The sequence below is a fragment of the Corvus cornix genome, chromosome 12, assembly GCF_000738735.6.
Source record: "Corvus cornix cornix isolate S_Up_H32 chromosome 12, ASM73873v5, whole genome shotgun sequence".
NCBI classification, from domain to species: Eukaryota; Metazoa; Chordata; class Aves; order Passeriformes; family Corvidae; genus Corvus; species Corvus cornix.
In genome coordinates this window covers 8,889,488-8,912,140 of record NC_046342.1, presented here as the reverse complement: position 1 = coordinate 8,912,140, position 22,653 = coordinate 8,889,488, and the positions used below count along the sequence as shown (strand labels likewise).

The window sequence follows — 22,653 nt, the reverse complement described above, 5'->3', positions numbered from 1 at the left end:
AAACGCCGGTCCCGCCCCCGACACAGCCAGGAAGAGCCACAACACTGCTTTATTGGAACGACAGCAGGAGGAGGACAGGGAGCGGCGGCCGCGACGCTCCGGTACGGGGGACAAAGCGCGGCGTAGCCAGAGCTTAAAAACATGGTGATTTTATAGACAGAGCCCCAAGTACAGCTGTACTGCAGAGAACACAAAAGCTGCTGTAGTGACCGTGATCCCTATTCTGCTGCCCGAGAAAGAAGCATTGCCCGCGGGGGCTCGGAGTCAGGACAGTCCTGGAAAGGGGGGTTTATCCGACGGAGGCCATGATCACATCCACAGGGAGTTCCTCTGCGCTGCGGGCCGTGACCTGCATCGTCACCGTGTCAGTGAGAACAAGACGAGACCGCACCAGGAGGTCATGGCCACCCCGGAACACACCTGGAGAGGAGAGGGCGAGGAAGGGGTGAGCACGTTGCAGGCTGCTCTCCTCTGCCAGTCTGAAGATGAACACTACTGCTTGGCACAGGTAGGTTTCCCACAGGTAGTCTGGCAGATCCTAGTACTGGGCCAGGGGAGACCCTAAAGTAGCTCAGTTCCCATTCATTGTAACATACCTGGGACTCCTGCTACTGTAAAACTCATGAAAGCAAAGCGTACAATAAACTCCAGGTGAGAAGAGATCCAGACATGTCTAAGAGCTCTGGTACTCATCTGCTGTGTAAGGCTGCTGTCTTTCCCACACCAAGCTTGCTCCAAAGCAGGTGCCACAAATCCCAAAGACAGCAAATTCCACCCAGCTGAGCCTGGGGCTGATCCCAACATCCCCACCACAGCACCCTCCCTGATCCCAAGACCAGTTGCTCTGCACTGCAGAGACAGAAATCATGGCAGGAACAAGCCTCAAAATCCAACCCAGAGCACAGTGGGCTCCATCAGAAACTCCTGCCCTGATTTTCAACAGGCAGCTCTGTGCAACCTCCCAGAGTTGGTCCTCACGCAGATCCTCACCCCACAGCTCACCTGCGAGGTACAGTGTGTGAGAGTTCTTGTTATCTGGCACTTTATCTGACCGCTCACAGGGCTGCATCCCCAGGAACTTCACAATATTGCTCACTGCCTCTGTTTGAAAAAATAAATAAAATGGGCTCTGTGTCACAGATATCTTAACTGGGGCACATAAAGAGCACCTAAAGGTGACTCAAGCCCTTCCTACAAGTTAGAGTTTATGTTCCTTGTCCAGAATCATGGTTTTGGAGGCCACAAGGATGCAAAGACAACACACAAAAACCCCCACCACCGTGGGAGAGTTCTGTTATCTGATGTAGCAAATGTGCAACAGAAAGAAGAGGGGGAACGAGTCAGGCAAGGGCAGAAGGAGAGTGCAGCTGGCTGCACTTACTGCACAGCCCTGACAGCCTGCTCGCTTCTCTGGGGACATGCAAAGGAAGGACATGTCTTGCAGGAGACACAGGTCTTCAGGAGAAATATGGAAAGGCCTCAAGGAGAGTATTTCAAACCCCAAGGGGCTGTTCAAGGGAACAGAGAGATGGCTACAGGACAAGGACACCCTGTTAAGGCATCAAAAGAACTGAGTTTTGAGGCTTCTGAGTAAAAATAGAAGGACACTTTAATACATGATGAAAGAGAAGAGAGCTTACCCCAACCAGCCTGCCCACCAACCTCATGTCTTCTGCTGTTTTCATTTTTTCTTACAGGCCTCAAGAAGAATGGTGGGAGTTCATAACTGAACTATGGTCTGTCTGCTTGGAAGGGTAAAGTGCAAGAGCAAACCAAGATACTCTCTTGCCTCCACAATCCCGCCTGGTCTCCACTGGTCCCAAAATACTCATTTGCTTTTTTGAAACCTGAACTAACTTATCACAGTTACTGTAGCTCCCTATTTAACAGCTGTGGTGTAAAGCTTGTGAAGGGTTTTGCCCCATTAGCCTTTCTGTGACACATCTAAAGTGACCCAGACTGGGCCTCTGGACTCTGTCTGCTGGAGGGAAAATAAGAGCTCTGCTGTGCTCACACACCCTTCCTTACCTTCAAGGGTTTTAATAGCAGATAAAGTAAAGGTCTCTTCCTTTTCAAACTCATCACCCACTTCATCCCAGGCTGCTCCAAAGTTTGGCTTCAGAACTCGCTGGATGTGATCAGCCACTGTTACCTCCAGGTCTTCAAGCTGGTGGTAGAAGAGGTTAAAGTGAAATGTGGTTGTTCTTAACCCTGTTATCCCCAGAGTGAACTTTAGACTGGATTCCCTGAGATCAGGTGGATGCAGGAAATTGCCTCCACTTCCACTTCTGGTTTGTTACTGAGCAACTGCTAGGCCTGAGAAAGGCACTGTGATGCCATTTCCAGGGCTTACAAACCAGGTTCCTGCTTTGAGCACAGCCCTTGGCCTGACAGAGATCAAAGCACTGGACAAATGGCCAAAACAGAGGGAAAAACAAAAGCTTAGAAATAGCTGCTTGAGCATTTGCTTCCCTGGAATGCATGTATTGTCTTTCTGGCTTATCATTTTGTAGGCTGGTAAAATGAGACACTGTCACATGTGTGCGATCACCTAACACTGGCACCAGGGTAGCTGAGCTGCTGCTGTGACTGCACCTGTGCAAGGCAGAAGCAGGCTTGTCCCTCCAGAGTGTGTAATGAAGAGCAGGCAGTGCCCTGCAGGACACCAGCCTGCATTCATTCCAACAACTGCTGCAGGAAAGAATCTCCTCCTGATTCTAGCTGAAACACATTGAAGAGTTTGTTTAAGTATCACTCAATTGCCTTGGTGACTGGTAGGAAGCTGAGAGAAGGGTTAACCTTGCATGTTCCATTGAGAAAAACCCTCCCCACTCCTTCTGGGAAGACAGTGACTCACTGCACAGCAGCGCCTCTAATCAGATTCACAGCAGTGACAGGCAATGCATAGAAAACAGTCTCTGGAGCTAACAGGCCAAGCTGAGGCTGTGAACAACATCCCTTCCTCTCCAAGGAAGAGAGGTGCTTCTGCAGCACTGCTGCTTTCAGCAGTGTCAGTGCTGGGGAGGGAAGAGCTCCACCTCCCCCAGAGTAAGAACAAGGATGGCAACTTTCCTGGGCCAGGCAAGCTTCTAGGCAATTAACCACACCACCACAGGAGCAACTCACAGAACAAAAGATGCCCAACAGCCCTCTGTCTCCACAACCCTGAGTGTGCCATTGCTGGAGCCCATAGGGCACAGTCAGCCAAACCTGGAGGTTGCACCATGGCCTCCCAAAACATACATATCCTGCACAGTCAGGTGTCCAGCTACAGTGCAACAGGATAATACTCCAAATGAGACAAAGCAAGCTCAGCAAACTCCCATCTGCACCAGAGACAGCAAGAGCTCCCTCTACGTGATGCTGCCCACTTTAGTGTCAGTGGTCACATCACTGCTTGCAGGGATCCGAGTTCAGATCACAAAACCCCACAAAATGACAGCAGTTTCCATGATCAGGCACACGCCCAGCTCCTTACCACATACTCATCTTCGTAACCCTCGTCATCTGTCTCACCCGTGTTGGGATCACAGTCTTTGACAGTGAACTTCATCATGCAGCTGAATGTGCAGGCCACTGGAGACAAGAAAGCAAAGGCAAAGCTCACATTATCACCATATCCACACTTCCCTGAGGTAGAACGGGGCTGGGAGGTTTGGGGAAGCCAGGCTCTCCCAGTCACTGTCAGCAGCACAGGCTTAGCCACTGACCTAGAGAGAGCTCTCCAACAGTTTCTGTCTCTCAAGGACAAGCTATTTATTTATAATATTAAGCAAACAGTGATAAAGACAGGCTCATGATGGTTGTCCAAGACCATAATCCTCAGATCAAGTGCTATTACTAATGAACTTCACATTGTGTTGGGAATACTAACTAAACATGTCCCACCAGCACCTTGTGAAGAGGCAATGCCCGTATCTAGGGATCCGTTCAAGCACCTCTGAAATGAAAGCCCCTTGCACTGAAATCCTGCAGCTCTTTAATACCACTCGGCTGGGAGAGGAAGCGATGACTCATCCCTCGAAGATGGGTACTGTTGAGTGAAAGCAGCAACACAGCAGGAGAGCAGTTCCAGAGCACAAACCAGGGAGACCAAAGCACAGGTAAAGCCTGGTTCATGTTCTGGATAGTGGCAAACAGGGAGGGGGATGTTCAGTTCAAACAGACATCACTGAAATTCTAGCGGTTTGTCTGAAACACCCCTTTGCTACTCAGAGCATCTGGGCACTCTCAGCACTTTACAAGCACCAACCTCCCCATGTCTAACACAAAGAAAGGCTGAAGGACATGCCAGGATGCATGAAAGACAACTAATCTGCCAGCTCTCACAGCCCGACTTGGCAGTACTACAGCACAAGGGAACCAGCAGAGGAGAAGGAAGGCTTGACAGCCCCCAAAACAGCAAAGACAAGTCATGCTCAGCATCACTCAGGGCTGCACCCACACACAGGCTATAAATATCTGGCTGGGATGCAAGGTAGAATGTGTGGGGATAAGCAATACAGTAAGAAAGAGTGCAGACTGTTTACCTGCTGTTGGATCCTCTTCAGACAGTGCCACCAGTGTGTAGCAGGTACCTGGCTGGTTGTACACCAGGGTTTTGGCAGGTACGTAGCCAATGACCTCATATCCCTCTGTTGGCTCCATCTGCACTGTAACATTCTCCAGGATCTGATCATTCAGGGTGTTCGTGCAGTCAAACTAAACAGGAAAGGGGAAAGCAGCAACAGCTTGAAGCTGCTCACTACTCACCGAAGATCAGACTTAGCTTAGGCACAGTGGGAGTCTGGTGTCAGCCCATGAACCCCCAGCTCTCTATGTTTTCATGGTGCACCTCGCTATCAGCTGGCTCATTACAGAGCAACTTGACTAAAAAGTGCTCATTTAAATGCTTTAAGGGAGAAACTAAAACCCTGCTGGTGAGTTCAGTGCTCCAGCAAACTTTTTTTTTAAGGAAACAAGACTTAAACACCAATCCAAGGCCTGCCCTCTGCAATCCAAGCAGGACCACAAATTCAGTGAGGGCAGGGATGTGTCAGCTTCTGCCTGTTTCAGTTCACCAGTTAGTATGGAACTTTTTGCTCCAATGTCCTGGACAGTCATTCCTGGGTTAATTCTTTGCTCTATGGAAATGCAAGTACTGTGTTGCCTACATCATCCCACTTGAAGCTACAGGGACACAGTGCCTTCACAGAAGATAAAAGATGATCCTTTGCATGGCTAAAACTAGGGGCAGCTTGAGCAAGTTTCAGCAAGCTTGATGTTTTCAACAAGTCTAAACTTGCTGATTAGACTTCGTTCCAGCTGCAATGCCAAGTCTCTTAAGCTCATACAATTGCATCTGGTGGATGGACAAGAGAAGCAAAGGTCAATCCCTGTGAGGGCTGTGTAAGCAGTTCTGAGCTTTGAGGAAGGAGCTGGCTAAAGACAAAACACAAAGCTAGCAAAGGACTCGCTGTGCCTCGACTCCCTGAGGTACAGGCAAGGGGGACTGGCACATCAGTCCTAACATCTCACACACAGCAGCAGGGTGGTACAGCCAAGGCCAGGATGTACAGAAGAAAGCACCTGTGCTACAGGCTAGAACAAAACATAGCGGGTGAAGAGCCCTCCCCCACTGGATCCCTTTCCTGGGTACCCTTTTCAGCTTCTCAGATGCAGTCACTTCACTCTTTCATGCCCAAACCACGTGCTTGGGGACTCTGAGGAAACAACACAGATCCCCTTGCCAACTGCTCCGTGAGAACAGCCCCATCTAGTGCTTGTTGGATTTGACTGTACCTGTAAGCATTGCTCAGACATAACCCCTCCCACCCTTATTAATTTTCTTTGGGGTTCTACTGCCATGGATAAGAAACTAAGGACTACTCATTGCAGTGTCGTGCTTTGAACACAGGCTGTGGGTGCTGCATCTCTGGAAGTGTTCAAGGGCAGGTTGGATGGAGTTCTGAGAAACCCGGTCTAGTGAAAGGTGTCCCTGTCCATGGCAGGGGGGTTGGAACTATATTATCTTTAAAGTTACTTCTAACTCAGGCCATTCTAGGATTCTATGATATCCCTGAGATATGTCTTCACAATGAAGCTTTCAGCCAGTCAGGAGCTTATTTTTTAAGAGTCTTCAGCACCATACCCCATAGCTACCCACCTGGAACACCATGTGGTTGACAAAGGTGTGCTTGGTGCAACGAACCACATACTCTGTCTCCAGCTCTGTTAGGGCCACAGGCTCTGGGGAAGACTTGAAGAGTGGGCCCAGCTCCCGAAACTCTGGGATGGCCCCCAGTTGCTCTGAAATAGAGGACACAAATTACTGCCTTCCTCAAGACACAAGGAGGTGTTAGCAGTTTCAAACCCCTTGTTTCAGCTGCCAGAAGCTGCTACAGCAAGGAACTATCCATCAAATACCCATCAACATTCCCTAGAGTCTTTTAAAATTAAAAAGAGTCATCCTTTGCTCACATCTATTGCAAGACAGAAAAAAGATGAGTGCAGGCACCCCCACCCTCCAGGAGTGAACAGTTGACCTTAAGTTGGGAGCCCCTGCAAGAAGGTGAGAAGAAGCCAGAGGGGCTAAGGCAGGCTCAGCAGGAGACTGGCTACAGAGTTCTCACACATGGACAGAGGAGTGGCCTTGCATCAGTTTACCTTGGAATATTTCTTGCCGTGTTGCTGCCACCTTCTCTGGCTGTTTCACTACAGCAATGGGGGCATTTTCTGCAAACAAAAACAAAATCCCAAAGATTTGAAGGAGAAGAGTAAGAAATTACTAAATCAGAAGACAGATCAGTGTCTGGAGAGGGATTTGATTAAGGAAAGGAAGGGAGCTCATTTTTCATTCGATATTGACTAGACACCCGTATTTGGCTTCCTAAGCAGCTTTAGAACTGCAGCAGCTCCAGTGAGGATTGCCAACTATTACTATTATTAGTAGTTGCACTAAACTGAAATATTAATGTGGGAGCAACCAGATTTGCAGGCCTTAGTCTTTCCAGAAGAAGCAATCTCACAAAATTCAAATAGGATGGAGCTCAGCAATTCCCAGCAAGCCCAAAGCAGGGAATCACTAGCATTCAGGGGACCCGGTTCCTCACCTGCTCTTTGCTCAATGATAGGAGCTGTTGCCAAAGGAACAGATTTCAAGTCAAAGGGTTTCTCAGAAGGCTCCAGGGTGTACTGATGCAGAGCCCTCTCCAGGCCAGGGATGGACACCGTCAACCCTGGGGACAGAAGGGACAGGTCACCAAAACCACAACAATGCCAGGTCTTTAGTTTAACTCTTGTTCAAGCAGGAAAGAGGCACAGACTTGTTTTAAGGCCTTCCTACAGTACCATTCAGGATGTAGCCAGCATTGAGGGCCTTCTGCTTCTGCTCCAGAACATTTAGGTAGAAGGTGGCTCTGTCTCTCACTTCATTGTCATCATCCATCACACACCTGAGAGGAAAGTGGAAAACTTTGTTCAGAATCCACGTGACTAAGACACATCACAGCGCCAGAAAAAACATGCCATTGGGGAAATCCAGCAATCTCCTAGTAATTGTAATAGAAAAGCAGTACTCTGCCACACATGGCTTCTGTCCACTTTGTGGTGCTGAATGCAGTGGTGATCCTATCACAGGACCACGGGTACCCCCTGCACCTTCTCAGACCCACAGCTAGAAGAGACTAGACAAGCTCTCAAACAAACAGGTTTTTTCACTTAGGATGTTGGAAAACTCTGAGGCACAACTGACCTTTTAAGTAACACCAAGATACTGGGTAACATCTCCTCATTCTGAGCTCCAAACTTGGCCAGAGCACTTACAGCACCTGTAGCAGAAGAATTAGAAAGCAAAGAAATAAGCTGAAGTTTCCTCCATTTCTTGGCCTTGATCAAATGCCATGTCAGAGATGCTACATCAGTAAACTGTGTACATTAGTAAAACTGACTAGAAAGAAGCAGGGGTATTACAGTGAAGTGCCTGCAAACCTCTGTCTAGTTTCAGAGCCAGTGCATATCCCTTCCCATTTCTCAGCCACAGGCCACCTCTTCCATCAATACTACTGCAGGATCTTTGCTGTGTAAAATGATCTGCTCAGGCCTAGAGGGAATCACAGCCCTCAAAAGCAGAGGCATTCATACACTATGGCTCCCTGAAGATTTGTCCAAGAGCAGAGAGCTTCCCAGGTCTGTCACTTACCTGCCCGGACTTCTTCATGCTCCAGAACGACCCTGTTGTAGATGAAGCGAATGTATTTGGAGGGGTTGTTGGTTTTGGGCCCTTCCTGCCCCAAGAGGTGGAGGATCCGGGTGGCCAGCACAGTGAACTCGCAGTCCTCGATGAATTCGCAGAGGTGAGACAGGCCTGTCTCTTTGCTCTCTGAGTTCTCCTCAATAATGCTGATGATGCAGTCCACAATGGCTCTCTTGTATTCAAAGCCGCCCTGAGGAGCAAAAGGGAACTGCTCAGCTGGAAATCTCAAAGTATTTTAGAGACTCTGAGCTAGCCAGACAGGAAAAACATTCCTTTGAAAAGGTCATTCACACTCAGTGCTTTTTAATGTGTGTTTGAAAGGAGGAGGGCAGTAATTCTGCCCTCACTTTTGACCCTCTTTACACCCAGAGGGCCAGCTAATATTCAAGCTCTCTTGCCAGCTCCCTTCAGAATGGCTGCACTGAAGAAAAAAACCCAAGTCCTAACCCAAGAGTAAAAGAATTCATCTGTCTGAAGGGCTTTTATCTCCATCAGAATCCTCTGCTGCTAGAATTAGTGCTTAAAAACAGCCATATGGGAGGAGAAAAAGCCCAGCCCTCTCCCCTTTAGCACTAGACATCTGAGGATGAATCACAAGAGAAAAATATGAAGGATCATATCTGTCACAGCAGGACGCAGCAAATAGCTCCATTAGGGTGGGATGATAGGCAATCAATACCTCCCCAGGTACAGACACAACCTGATATGCCAGTAATGCTTGGTTATCTTCAGACATTATTTACTAACGTCCTCAATACACACCAGGGGATTAAACTGCACGCTACCCTCTGCCAATTACATGCAGAGTGTTGGGCATTTGGCTCTTTCTGGAGCTACTTCAGATTTAAAAAGCTTTAAAACAGAATGGTTTGAAGTACAAAACCACATTCAAAATGATACCATCCACCCACAGAAAATCTGGGAAACGAGAATGGTCCATTTTTCACAGGAGGAAAATGAGATGCTCTGGTTTGTTCCCAGCTGAGAGGCTGTAATTGGCAGAAAGTGATGTCAGCAAGCAGTGGTGCCAGCTGTGCTGCAGGCATGTTTGCTCTTTTAGAAACAGCCTCGGCAAACCTCTGTAAAGCTGTCTTTCTGCAATTTATGTCTGACTGAATGCAGAGAATGGTTGTAGGTACTCGTGATCCCTTCACTGCCACAGCACAGACACCAGAACAAAAGTGGTCCCCTGTCATCAATAAAGAGGTTGTTATCGAAACTTCTTGGAATTTGCTGTCAAAGGATAAAAGAAAGCTGGTTCAAATGTGAAACACACACAGACTGCCAACAGATCTGCTGTTGCCTGCATTTGCTTGGAGAGTTAATAAACCCCCAGAAAAAAAATCACAGAATGAAAACCACACTAAAAATAAGCCTAGCAGTGTGCTTATAACTATTGTGCACAGCTGGGCATTTCTGCAGTTAGACTGCAAACCTTTTCGAGAGAGGCTTTCACTGCACAGCCTTATCAGGAAAAGCTTGACACTCACAGGGAGTACTGTTCATGCACACAAGCAAGGCACACATAGCTGTGGTGCAAACTTACCTCCTCCCGAAGCATAGTGAAGAGGAAGTTCATGAGGACAGCATGTTTGCGAGGGTACTTCTGACACAGAGCATTGATTGCCTGGACCACGACCACCTGCAGGAAAAGGGGGCAAGTAAAAAACAATTCTGTTCCACCAGGCAGGAAAAAATAGCCAAATTGTATCAATTTTATTCTGGTCTCCCTAGTCCAGAAATCATGTTTTTGTCATTACTTACTCAACAAATGCAGTTCCAGGAGGTACAAGCCTAGGAACTGGGGGAGACTGATCTTTCTGCACTGGCCAGCCCCTAAAGAAAGCCCACACCCACTGGAAAGAAGGAGATTTGATTCTCAGAAGGCATCTCCCCAGAAGAGAGCATGTGACTTTGGAGCTGTAGGACTGAGGCATGGCTTAGGCAGAAAACCTCAGATTCTTTCTCCTCCCTGCAAATATTCTGCTGCTTCTGGAAGCAGCTCCATGCAGGTTTAGAGCACACACACAAACATGGACATAGACTATGAGGTTTCTTCAGGAATCTGGGTGTTCCTTCTCCTCCCACTTCCTTACTTTGAACTCATCTGAGATTTCTGACATGAAAGAGGAGATCTGCTTCATGAGCCGGTCAATGCTGCTCTCACTGCCAGTTTTCAGCAGTGTGGTGATGGCCAGAGTGGCTATGCTGCGGTTGGAGTCTGTCACAAGGTTCTCCAGGTCCAGGTTACAGGCAGTCACAGCAGATGGGTGCTTCATGGCCACCTGCAGCAGTGAAGGAAGAATGAAAATCCAACAGATGCAAAAGGCCCAGCAGGCAAAACCCAGCAAAACTCACTCCTTCCCATAGAAGTAAGTGGTATAGACTGTAGATGAGGAACATCTCAGACAAACAGCTAATCTGGAGTTAAGGTAACAAGCTCTTGTTCCCTGCAGAATTGCACCCCTTGCTGGAAGAAAAGCAGTAGTAATAAACAATCTTCTACTATTTTTAACTCTATATAGTAAGAAAAGCAAGCTATGAACTCCCAACAAAAATTCAGCCAGACTAGCTGTGCAAAACAGCTCCATGGGTGGAAGCACAACAGTTACCAGACACTGCCATTCTCTCTTTTCCTTTTGTAGAGTTTATAAGCGGAAGGGAAAAGCTGGAACGAAGACTGCCATGGAGTGGCAAGAAGCATCATCAAGGTTTGATCCCTGTTTTACAAGGAGCTTCCTCACCATGGGAAGCTCAGAAGGGAACGCAGTAACACTAAGACCAGTGACATTCTAAGAGACCAGTGAAAATTATCAGGGTTTTTTTTTCCTTCTATAGAGTGTTCTTTGAGGTTTTATTCCAGGCAGCAAGCAATGAAATGTAAGGTTGTAGCACAAGGCAGAGGTTATTCACACAAAATCATCACATAATCTGACCCCCTGCTTCTGAAGTCTGCACCTCCCTGCATATGAGACACTATTGGAGCTCCCAAGAGACTGGCTCCTACCTTGTTGAGGGTACGGACGGCTGCATATCTTAGTGCTGCTTTCGGGGAGCTGCAGAACAACTGCAGAACTGCAAGGTGGGAAAACCAACAAAGACATGTTTAGGCACTCTGTTATTGAGAAGCATTTCATATCTAAAGCAAGAGCCTCAGTGAAGAGACAGCTGCAAGCATAAGGTAACTAGAAACATGCTTAAGAAGCAGCTGTACCTTTAACAGATTCCTCCCTTCTTCTTGTCCCCTTTGCCTTTGTCACATCCCTGCTGACAACTAACTCTTACCCACCTCCCTCTTCTTCCACAGTGCTGCTATACTTTGCTGCCTGTGAAAGCCAAATTCATCACCTTGTCATCTTTCCTATTAAGTCAATTTGAACTGCTGTTCTCCATTTCATGCAAACACTGCTCCTTTTCCAGAACTGACCCATGAAGTAACCCACACTTGAACACACCAGGAAATACCTTTACAAGAACAAAGCTATTCACACACACCACAGGCTCTCAGCAGCAGCATAAAGCAAAAAAGGATACAGCAGCACAACAAGCCTGAAACTATACAAGGTCATTGTTTCTTGGGACAATCAGCAGGTGTCACCACTGGAGGCTCATCATTCCCTCACCATGGCCATGAGCACCCCACTTACCCGAGACAGCCGGAGCCAACTCCTTGGCAGTGCAGTTGGGCAGGTTAACGATGGCAGATGCAGCTTCATACACCACCATCTCGTGCTTGTTTCTTAGGCAGCTCTCAATGAAATCAAACAGGGGGCTATCGCGGCTAAGGGACAGAAGACCCCACAAGATTGAATTAAAGCAAAGGTACTAACAGAAATTAAGAATTCAGCAGCAGAAATGGGCAGGTCCCATAGCCCATGGAAAGGTAAAAGCAGCCATAAACCCACTCTGTCCCCAGATTTTGCACTGGTCATTATACTGTACTTCCAGCATGCTTGAAAGTCAGGCTGCCTTCTGAGAAGACACCCTCTGCCTTACAGGCTAAAGGGAATCTCCCTCAACTCTCACACAGTGAGAAATGACTGTACACACCACAATCCTTATCTACCAGGAAGCCACACTGCATACCAGGTGGATAAGCAATTACAGAAGACAGAGAAAATGAAGTAGAACAAAGAACAGCTATGCAGAACAGTCCAGAGAAACAAGATAGTATTTGATGTGCAAGCAGGACTCACAGAAGCCATCTCAAAACAACCACGAAGACATTCTGTATTTTCTCTGCTTTTACCCAACAGTAAGAGGGTAGAAGGTGCATGCTGCTCTTCAAAGACAGAAATAATGAGATGACAAGTGAGCCTGCAAGAGGAGATGGAAGCAGGACCAGGAAATTCTTTCAGCAGGGCAAAGGAGCCTGCTCACCTGCCAGCCTCCTCCTCCAGCAGCTTGCTGGCTATTCGGATCATCAAGCAGTAGGCAAATGGGGACTTGAGACCGTGGCGTGTGAACTTGCTGAGCATCTTGTTGACTGCCAGGCGGTCGTTCTTCCGCACATGGTACAGCAAGCCCAGAGCATGATACTGTGCAGGGAAAGAAAACGTCACAAACTCATGGTGGGTTCTTCCCCCTTTTGTCCTGTCACCCAGAGGTGCCTGGTGCTCCAGCAATTTGCTCCATGCCCAGCTGCTGCTGGCTATTCCCCTGGTGGCAGTGGGTGTCCTACCTGCACCATGATATTGTCACTGGAAGCTGCCTCCTGAGCCTCGTTCACCCAGCGCTTTACCACATCATAACTGGTCTTCAGCAAGTGCTGAAAGGAGATGAAGCCACAACAACCCATGAGATAAGGATGGAGGAAGCTTTGGGAATTTCAGCTTATGTTAAGAAGCAATCAGCCTTCCCCATGAGTGTGCTGGCAGCAGCAACTTATAGAAGAACAAGGGATCAGCATGCAGAGACCTGGCCATTACAGCTGCAGCCTCAGGAGGCTGATGATCTCTTGCAAAGTGAGCACCAGTTAACAAAGACAGGAATAGTAACAAAACCCTGAAACTCCCAAGATGTCCAGTCCCACCACAGATGACTGCTTCCCTGCTTGACTGTCCCTCAGGCCCGTGCTTCAGGGAGTACATACCAAGGAAGACACAAGAGCAGAGCTGGACACACTTGGCACTTTGTCAACAATCGCCTGCTTCATATAGCGCTCAATGGCCTGCAACATGGTACTCTGCAGGGAGAGGGAAACAACAGCTGATATGGGAAAGCTGTTAGGAGTGTGAAAGGGGAGATGCAAAGGCATGAAATGCAGAGTAGAATGTGGGATGGGGTAAAGTAGGAAAAAGTGAAGGGCAGAGAGCTATCCCACAGGAAAAGCAGCACTTACATCAGTGATCTGACAGAGTGCTCTCACAGCAGGGCCTCGGTAATTGTCATCCTTCCCAGTCATGTCTTTGGTTAAGCTGGGAAAACAGGAAACTCTCAATACTGCACTCCTGAGCCAGCAGCTCTCAAGCGCACACACAGTGCACACAGAGCAGCAGGCAGCCAGCATCACAGCTGAATGCCAAGCAGGCAGCTGCAGGTCTCAGGGAAATCCCACTGGGGTGGGAAGGCCGGAGGAAAAGATCAGTACTCAGGTCCCAAGCCCATCAACAAGTTGCATCAGCTCCTGTTCACCAAGTGAGTCTGGAGCATACACACACCCCTGAGGCATTTGTCTTTCTTACTGAACGCTCATTCCTGCCCTTTTCCCAGGGTCCTGCTCAGTGTGAGACCATCTGCGAAGGGCCGGGAGTTCATCATATCACAGCACTTGAGACTGGCTTCTGCCTCAGCCCTTCACAGACCCTGTGCCCTCAGGCTCCTGACTGCCCAGCAGGGCATTTCACTGGGATGATCAGCAATTCAGGAATGACGCACAGAGGGAATTTTGTTCCCTGGTGAGGTCGTATTCTGTGCTGCTACAGGAGCAGTAAATCCTTGTCTACCTGTTGAAAGCCTTGAGATTTGTGCCAGAATTCTTCAAAAAGTTTCAAGGCATTCAGTCAGGAGTTAATGAAAAAGCCTGTGCAAAAGGGGAAAGAACAGCAGTGCTACCAAGAGACATTCCAAACACCCATGGGCACGGCATATGGGGACACAGCTCATTTTACATACATCACTATGAGTTCAGTGTCTGTATTTTAATGGTCTTTTATAAAGGAAAACTTTTTCCTCACCAAGGGCATTCCCTATCATCACCCTGCTTAGGGACTACAGTTACCTTCAAGAAGCTGGACAGACATTACTGGAGGGCATGTCAGTATTACAGCAATAAAAGTGAAGTGACTGACCTGCTAGTAACAATGATCACATCTTCTGCAATAGAAGACATCTCTTTGATAGTCAGGTAACACATCCTGCGAAGAGTTGGCTGGCAAGAAAAAAAGCAAGAACTGCATCAGCTGAGATGATCCCAGATAGGAAAGGATCTCAGTTTTCCCTGCCTACATAATTTTATTGTGAAGATCACAAGAGCCTGATACCTTCAGAGAGCCCCACTCCCCAAGTGTAAAAGATGTACAAAATCCATATTAACAAAACACCTCTTCCTCTTCTAAATCCCTCAGTCTTAGGGTGAAGCCATAGAAATACCAGATTTAGCTGGATCTACAGTTTCATCTTCCTCTTGTCATTCACATGAACAAGGAAAAAACCTTGAAACCATTTGCTGGTTTCCTGGCTGAAAGCCTTGTGTTGCTTCAAAAGCAAGAAAGCCAACAATTTATATTCCTGAGTCTGGGGATTTCTACACTGGTCTCATGATTTTAATGCCTTGCAGTTTGGGGGACAACTAATGACAGTGCTACTGCTGTGGGTAGGCACTAACTCCCAGCCTCCTCCAGGACACACAATTGTTGACTCTCAGCAGGCTCTTTTAATGCTGGGGACAAAGCACAGTAAATTCCACCAGTGTACCACAATCTCAAGAGTTAAACAACAATTCAGAGGGAGGAATCTTGCCTCAAGAGCACAGCACACTTCAGTTAAGCTGCTACAAGATCTGGGAAGGGCTAGGAAGCTGATCACCATTTCTAAACTTTCACCCTACTCTTCCTACTCAGATCAGGTAGCTTCAGACAGGACAGAAAAGTTGATTGTATAAAAATGCATATCTCAAGGGACAACCCGTCCTACCAGGTAAATAAAGAAAACAAAAGGCAGACTTACATCATTGGACTGAAAAAGCTTGGTCATAGCAAAGAAGGACTCGGTAGCTTCCATGACACCAAGGTGCTCCCCCTGGTTGTTTGGAAAGAAGAAAGGAAATCCCAATTACCACAACCAGCTTTGGGCCTGATGCACATGTCTGTATAGATGTACATTTTCTCTCTCTTACCTGGTTTATGAGGTACAGGATCTTGGTGAGGATATGAGCACATTTTCGTGGGTTTATGGGAGTCTCATTAAACACTCGAGCCTGGAAACAAAGCACAGACAAGGACTGACACCAACACCCCCTTGCAAACACTGTCCTGCCTGGTCTTGGCCAATGATAGAAACAACACTTTTTGAGTGAGGTATGGCAAGATCTTCAATGACTTTGGATCAGATTTTCCCTTAATTCCTGTTAAACATGGGCCCCTTTAAACAGCTGGTTTTGTAGTCTGGGGTTACAAATCCAAGAGCAATAAAGGTTAAAGGCCAAATTCTCATCACACTTTCACTCACACAGGTCTGGATTGTGTGCTAGCTAAAGCACCACTCTTCCAACAGACGAACTTGAGCTTGCCAAGGCTACAGGAGCCAACACCATTCCCAACCTCACAAGCAAACAGAGAATGCTGAAACAACAGGGGCTGGGGATTGAGATGTTCACCTGCTCTTGAACAGAATGGCATTTCTTCAGAGAAAATTCAGAGACTATTTAATAACCACTCGCACCCCTCTCATTAATTTTGTCATCCACAAGACATTTGGGGTGTCCAAGGCCAATTTCCCAATCTTCCTGGTTCAAGGTGATTCCCAGATATTTTTATTCCTTTTATTTATAGTTCACAGTCTTTAATTTGTTACAGAGACCATTTCAACCTTCTCCCTTCATATGTCCAAAAATAAAATAAGAACTGCTGTCCATTTCTTTCAGAACAAGCAGGACTGTAACAAACCCTCATTTCCTTGCTGAAGTTCTCCAGTGACCTGCTCAAGAGAGGGAAAGACTCCATCCAGAGTGGGGTACACAGAGGACATGGTTGGAAGATTTACCTCTTGCAAAACTGCACTCTTCTCCAGGTGCTGGAATGGGTTGGAATTCCCACCTGCAAAACAAAGAGAGTAAAAATCTCTCCAGGGATAGTGCCATGGGAAAGCAACTTTTTAACCATGCCCATACTTTAAAAACAGTCTGAGCATTTTGGGGCGATTTTTTTTTCATGAACACCAAGCAATCAGAGCACCCTCTTTGAAGTTATTAAGTGGATGTCCTCAGGGCAGTCAGGGAAGGCAGAACAGACAGTACATTCTTCAATTTGTCATCCCCTCCAGAAGTAACTGACTGTGAGCTGAGGTAGACTGATTATCTGTAAAATAACTGTGCTCCACTGTATCCCCAAAGACCTATTTCCACCCCTGGGCTGGGAGCTTGCTGGCAGTTAGAGCATCAATAGGACAGGCTTAGACAGAAAGAGGTATTGCTTGCCAGACTGGTGAATCAGGAGTGTTTTATCCCTCGCATATAAACCAATCAAGAATCCACCAGTAAAGTATTTTTGGCTCTATCACTAATTAAGAGTACAAGACAGCAGACTAGATAGGCTGGACACAATTGTGTTGTTGACTGTTGACACAATTGGCTCTCTTTGTTCCACTTAACAAAGTAAATTACACTAAATAATTAAACCCCTGGCAATTAAGGATGAAATAATCAGAGGGAAAAGCACTATCATTCTGCATGGTCTCTATTAGATTGCCTCTCAAGCATTTGTGAGCTGCAGCTTTTCAAAAGCTCCTAGTTATTGATAAGCAGGTTTTAATTAGTACCTATGTTCAGCCTGGCCCTGGGACAAAATGCAGCCTTTTCCAGGGTTGTTCCAGCGTTTGTTCCAAAGCCTGATCCACTAGAGAGAACATCTCCTGGGCCCAAATCTGACCTGACCCAAGCTTGAAGCACCCTAGGCTGATGCCAGGAGCCCTTTCTAGAGTAAGCCTTACATACACAAGCAAACACATCTGCACTCTGGCTCCTTCCTGGTTCATAAACTGCCCTCCTCTGGCTCAGGAGAAGTTTACAAAGGCAGCAGGTGGCTGAACAAAGCACAGACACTTATGTGAGGTTGAAGAGGTAAAGAAAACAAGGAGAAAGAGCAAAAATATTTTTAGTATGAGTCTGAACCAGTTCTAGTATAAGTATGTGAATGTGCCCCAAAAAACCATCCCAATATTCCCGTGGTCCAGCATGTCTACAATCCTTAAATCAGCCATGAACAACACAGCATCACCTCTTTATGTTTCACAGCACACAGGATCTTGCAATACATTGTACATGGGGTCTCAGTCCTCACAGCACCCTGCGTCAAAGTTTCCTTCCACAGAGAGGGAAGATGTAGGGAGAGCAGAGGTTGTGTGTTCATAAAGCTCCTAATACTGGATACCTAACAACAATTTATTCTGATTTGTAGAGAAACATCATTTTGTGCTCAAAATAATATGTCAAAGGGAGTGGGGAGCAGCTCATCCAGGGCTAGCTAAACCATCTGTGGAAAGCAAAGACACAGAAGCCAATTAACTGGATACTTGCATCTCCTAGCCATAGGTAACATCAATACCTCGATGGGTGTGGCAGGTGCAAATGAAGAACAGCCCCCAAAATTAAAGCCAAGAGCAATTCCCTTCCAACAGCTGCCTCACTAAATTCTCTGCTTATCAAGACGTCACTGGAAGCTTTGGACAAGGGAAACAAGGGCAAAGCATTTAATGCACATTAAGATAAAAAGCAAGCACAGTCACACAGAACAATCACCAAGATTTAAGCTGAATCAATTTGCTTCAGGACACACTGATTTGTTATGCAGAGCAAGATGTGTAGAAAGTTTCATAGGAAGATGAAAAAGATACCACAAGGCTCAACCATGAAAGGAAACACTGTCTTATGAAGCATCACTTCCATCTGAATTACACACCACATAAAATATCAACCTCTTCCTTACTAACCAGCCTAAAGTTTTGAAAAGTTGGGCAATCACTTTGTGTTTACTTGGTGCTCTCAGATTTTCTGATCCACTGAAAGTAGCAGTGATCGTGTTGGAAGAGCAGACCACATGTGTCAGAAAAAGGGCCAGAAACGATGAATTGGATTCCACCTGGCTTTAGCACCTGGTTTGAGAGCTGGACAACAGTGAACAGGGCTAATATGGTCAATATTTAGTCTCAGGCTCTGCACCTGGTGATGTGGCAGGCAACCTCGGTGTGGTGTGCCGATGCCAGCAGTTTAGCCTCTGGCTGCAGCTGTGAGAAGGCGGCAGCACACCGCTCTAATGCTCCCACAGCGCTTCCACAGTGCTCCCACAGTGCTTCCCACTGCGCTCTGTGCTCACTAGCCAGCCCCCGCTGCCAAGCTGGCACCGAGCCTCCCCTCACAGCTCCCTCGGGGGTCCCCCCCCTCACATCTGCCCTCATACCCACAGGAGGGGTTCCCCCTTCACAGCTCCCCTCATTTCCAAAGGGGAGTCCCCCCTCACCGCTCCCCCCGTAGCCACGAAGGAGTCCCCCCTCACCAATCCGCTCCGAACCCACAGAGGGGTCTCTTCCCTCACAGCGCCCCCGGCCTCCCCTCACCCGACTCCTCGTCCTTCTTGTCGAACTTCTTCAGCATGGTGCTGCCGAGCGGCCTGTCGCTGCGGCCCTCCCGTCCCGTGGCAGTGGCAGTCCGAGTCTAGATCCCGGTCCCAATCCTGATCCTGGTCCTGGTCCCGATCCCGATCCCGGCACCGCCCCCGCCCCTTCCTGCCCCCGCCCTTTCCTGCCAGCCTGTCACTGTCACCGCGGCCGCCGCACTGCGCAGGCGCGGGGCCGCCCCCCGGACGTGGCGCAGGGCGTGGCGCGGAGCCGTGACTGACAGGCAGAGGGCGGGGCCAACCGGCAATGGCGCGGCCTGATTGGCGGAGGGGCGGGGCTGGGATCAGACCGGAGGGGTCTGGGACGGGGCCTGCTCTGGGGACACTGGGGCTGGAGGGGACACTGGGACACTACTGGAGACACTGGGGTGGGGAGGGCACTGGGCCTGGGGCAGGAGGCACTGGTACCAGGGGAAACACTGGTGATGGGGGGTGGCACTGGGATCCCTGAGCTGGGCAGGGGAAGGGCACTGGGGAGGTGAGGGGACGCTAGGGGTAGAGGACGCTGAAGTATGGGGGCACACTGGGCCTCGGGGACGACAGATGGGACACTGGGGCAGGACATGGAAAGGAGGAGATCCTCAGCGTCCCAGGGACAAGTGGGGGTGGCAGGGGAGAACCCCCTTCTTGTGGTGGACAGTTGTCACCCAGGCTGCCTGCTCTGGAGTGTCCCACTTGGATGCACCATCTCTGGCAGGTCCTCTTGTGACCCCTGTTCCCACTGCTACTGGTACCCTGTCTGTACCCTGGACCACAAACTCCAGGCTCAGCCCCACAGCACACACCCAGTGGGTGCAGGGGGTTGTCTGAAGGGGCCAGCGCTGCCTGGGTGTCACCTGAGCCTCAGGTCAGGCAGAGATGGCAAAGGACCTGTTACCCACCTTACCACCTCACCCCAGCCCACCATCTGCTGGCACATCCCTTCCTGAAATCTGTCCCTCCCATGGAATGTGGGGTCACCCCAGTTGCTTCTGCCGCTTTCCCAAAGCCAGTGCCCACTCCAAGCCAAAAGGGCTCACTCACCCTGCATCAAGTACTCTTCAAAGAGCATGGCTGTGTCCCCCACCAGCTCCAGTGGCCCCTTTGCAGGCGTCCCCCGGCCTCTGCCTCGCTCGCACCACCCTGTACTTTGCACGGGGCGGCCACACTCTGCTCTGCACTGCTCTTATCTCCCAGCTGTGCTGAAAGCAGCAGCTCCGGTGGCACAACACCGTGTCCCTGTTGGCCCAGAGCTGCTGTGGGCTCCCTGGGCCAGGGGCTGGCTCCGCTGTCGGTGCAAGTTCTGACATCCCTCGTTTGGAATTTAATGACCTCCTATGCTGACCCCCGCCCAGAACATGCCCTCACAGCATCTCTGGGGAAAGGGAACATAAAATGGGAGTATAAAGGGGTGCAGAACCCATATAAAGCACAACAAGTTGTGTTTGATGCTGCATTTTATTGTGCACGCTCATGCAAAACTCCAGCTTTGAGGCTCGGCCAAGCTTTGTGGAGGATTTTGGGTACTCCGGTCACCCAGAGAGAAGCAGCACACAGGAAAAGCTGCCTGGCTGGAGGCAGCCCCTTTGGAGACATCTCAGTGGTGGATGAGCAGGGAGCAAAGCCAAGCATAAAAATCCCTGTAGTGCCTGGGGCTGGGAACAGCTGTGCTCCAGCAGCACTGGCCAAGGTAAACCCAGCTCTATCTTCTCCAGTGGTGCTGAGGTGATGGTTATTAAACCAAATCCTCCCGTGGCTGCTGCTTGTGCCATGAGCTCCGAGACCGGGGGAATGAGCTGCCATGTCCACAGCCCCCTGTGGACACACCGATGCCGCTCCACGCTTCCCTCTGCCTGTGCCCCGGGCAGCCCCCTGCCCTCTCTAGCCCAGCTGTGTCCCAGCCAGGACAGTTTATCTCCTGCGCCCAAGGCGGGCCATCAGCTCGGCATTGGCAGCTGCCTTGGCCTGCAGCTCCTTCTCTCTGGCCAGGTCGAGCAGGATTTTCCGTAAGTGAGTGTGGACATCGAGGGACAGGGACACCTTCCTCCCCTTTTTCCTGGGAGCAGCTCTCTTGGTGGCTGGGCTCATTGGCCAGGGCAGTGCTTGTCTTTCTGATCCCTCTAGCAGTGGCAGGCTGGCTTTGTCCGGATGAGACCCTTCCCCAGAGCCATCGTTGCCCCTCCTCATTTTAGGGAGACCTGGCAGTATCTTGTTATCGCTGGTGGTTTCCTGCCTCATCAGCTTCCCTCCATCCATGGCTTGGGGTCCTGGCGGGAGCTGCTCATGGCTCGTTCCCTTCCAGGCTCTCGTTGGTGCCCCGAGGACCACCAGGAAGATGAGCAGCATCCTGCCTCGCAGCGTGGCTGGGAGTGCCTGTGGGGAGCACGTGGCTTGGCGCTGAGCATCACCCCCCTCACCCTGCCATGGCCCCACAGCCCCCCAGGCAGGACATGTCCCCACCAGCGTGTCACCCACAGAACCCCTCCACTCCCTGCACCAGCTGGTGGGGCTTCACCTTCTTTTCAGGAACCCTTCATTATTCCACCTTCATTTTAATCCTCTTGAACAGGATGGGGAGTTTTGTGGAGGCTGAAGGGGACGTGGGAAGCAAATCACCTGGGTGTCCTTGTCCTTTCATACAGCCCCATGCCAGATGCTGGCTGTGCCCTCAATTTCACCCCCTTCCTCTGTCACCCAGAGGAGGAGCCAATCCTGATCCAGAGGGTGTCTGCTTGGGCACTGTGGCTGCTCCCCAACCCATTCCTGCCCTTTGGCCAGGGAAATGTAACGTGCCTGGGGTTTCAGGGCTGGGCGGGATGTGGGGCTTTCTTCCTCCCACACCTTCCCTGGCAGATGTCATTCATCGCAGTGTTGCTGGGCTCTCTGGGGCAAAAGTCACCCACCAAGGAGGGACACGAGCCACTTGGCCTAAAATATGCAGCATATTGATTGCAATGAGGTGACAAGGGCAGGAGTCTGGCCACACGTGCTGAGTTGTGTCAAGCCTCAGCCACTTTCTCCACCCCATCCCTCACCCTGATGCAGGGAGGGCCCCAGGGATTGCAGGGTGCTGTGCTACAGGGGGGGGTCAGGGTGCTGGGATGTGGGTCAGGGTCAGAGCAGGTGCAGGGGCACTGCTGCACAAATCCTGCTGTATGGCTGCCTCTCCCCAAAATCAGTCACCCAGCAGGGTTTGTCCAGCTGGAAGCAGAGCAGTGAAACCAACCTCCTGCAACATATCTCTGGGGTGGAACCCTTTGGAAAGTACCAGAGTAGGCAGCCAGAGGCAGTTAACTTGCTGGGAAGTGGGGAATGAAAAGCATCCAACCCCCCGCAACCCATTTCCCAGCTAAAAGCCCCTAAAAAGCACTGCCGAGGGCACAGCCTCACCATTTGCAGCAGGTCCTCGTCTCCTCGATGTTCAGGCAGTGCTCCTGGGGTGCAGGGACCACAAACTGGGGATTTGCTCTGCTCTCTGACAAGCCCTGGCTCTTATCCTGTCCCAGCTCCACCTCTGACCCGCAGAGGGGGTGACGGTGACGGAGGGGTGGAAATGCTTTTAATATATTTTGCCTAATAGCAGATGAAGTCATCCTGGGATGTGGGTTGGCG

At 49.4% G+C, this 22,653-nt stretch overlaps 1 protein-coding gene across 1 annotated transcript; it reads right to left on the bottom strand.

The window, feature by feature from the left end:
* Window positions 1–37: 37 nt before the first annotated feature.
* On the bottom strand, window positions 38–19,200 carry COPG1 (COPI coat complex subunit gamma 1). The gene is made up of 24 exons (XM_010390077.2): window positions 19,004–19,200; window positions 16,436–16,488; window positions 15,570–15,650; window positions 15,401–15,472; window positions 14,524–14,603; window positions 13,575–13,650; window positions 13,326–13,418; window positions 12,915–13,001; window positions 12,614–12,771; window positions 11,881–12,014; window positions 11,241–11,308; window positions 10,330–10,518; window positions 9,780–9,875; window positions 8,180–8,423; window positions 7,733–7,808; window positions 7,330–7,433; window positions 7,092–7,217; window positions 6,646–6,714; window positions 6,146–6,288; window positions 4,530–4,701; window positions 3,479–3,576; window positions 2,029–2,167; window positions 1,003–1,101; window positions 38–420 (listed from the first exon to the last, which is right to left on the bottom strand). The coding sequence occupies exons 1-24, from the start codon at window positions 19,038–19,040 to the stop codon at window positions 290–292; spliced, it is 2,625 nt and encodes an 874-aa protein (XP_010388379.1). The 5' UTR covers window positions 19,041–19,200; the 3' UTR covers window positions 38–289.
* Between the last annotated feature and the right edge of the window lie 3,453 nt (window positions 19,201–22,653).

Bases quoted from the DNA above. Each gene is read 5' to 3' on its own strand.
- COPG1 (XM_010390077.2), bottom strand. From the start codon at position 19,040: ATGCTGAAGAAGTTCGACAAGAAGGACGAGGAGTCGG. The intron at 14,604-15,400 runs GTAAGTCTGCCT...TTTTCTTGCCAG, and splicing joins AGCTTTTTCAGTCCAATGAT to CCAACTCTTCGCAGGATGTG. The intron at 2,168-3,478 runs GTAAGGAGCTGG...TTCTACCACCAG, and splicing joins GTTACGAAGATGAGTATGTG to CTTGAAGACCTGGAGGTAAC.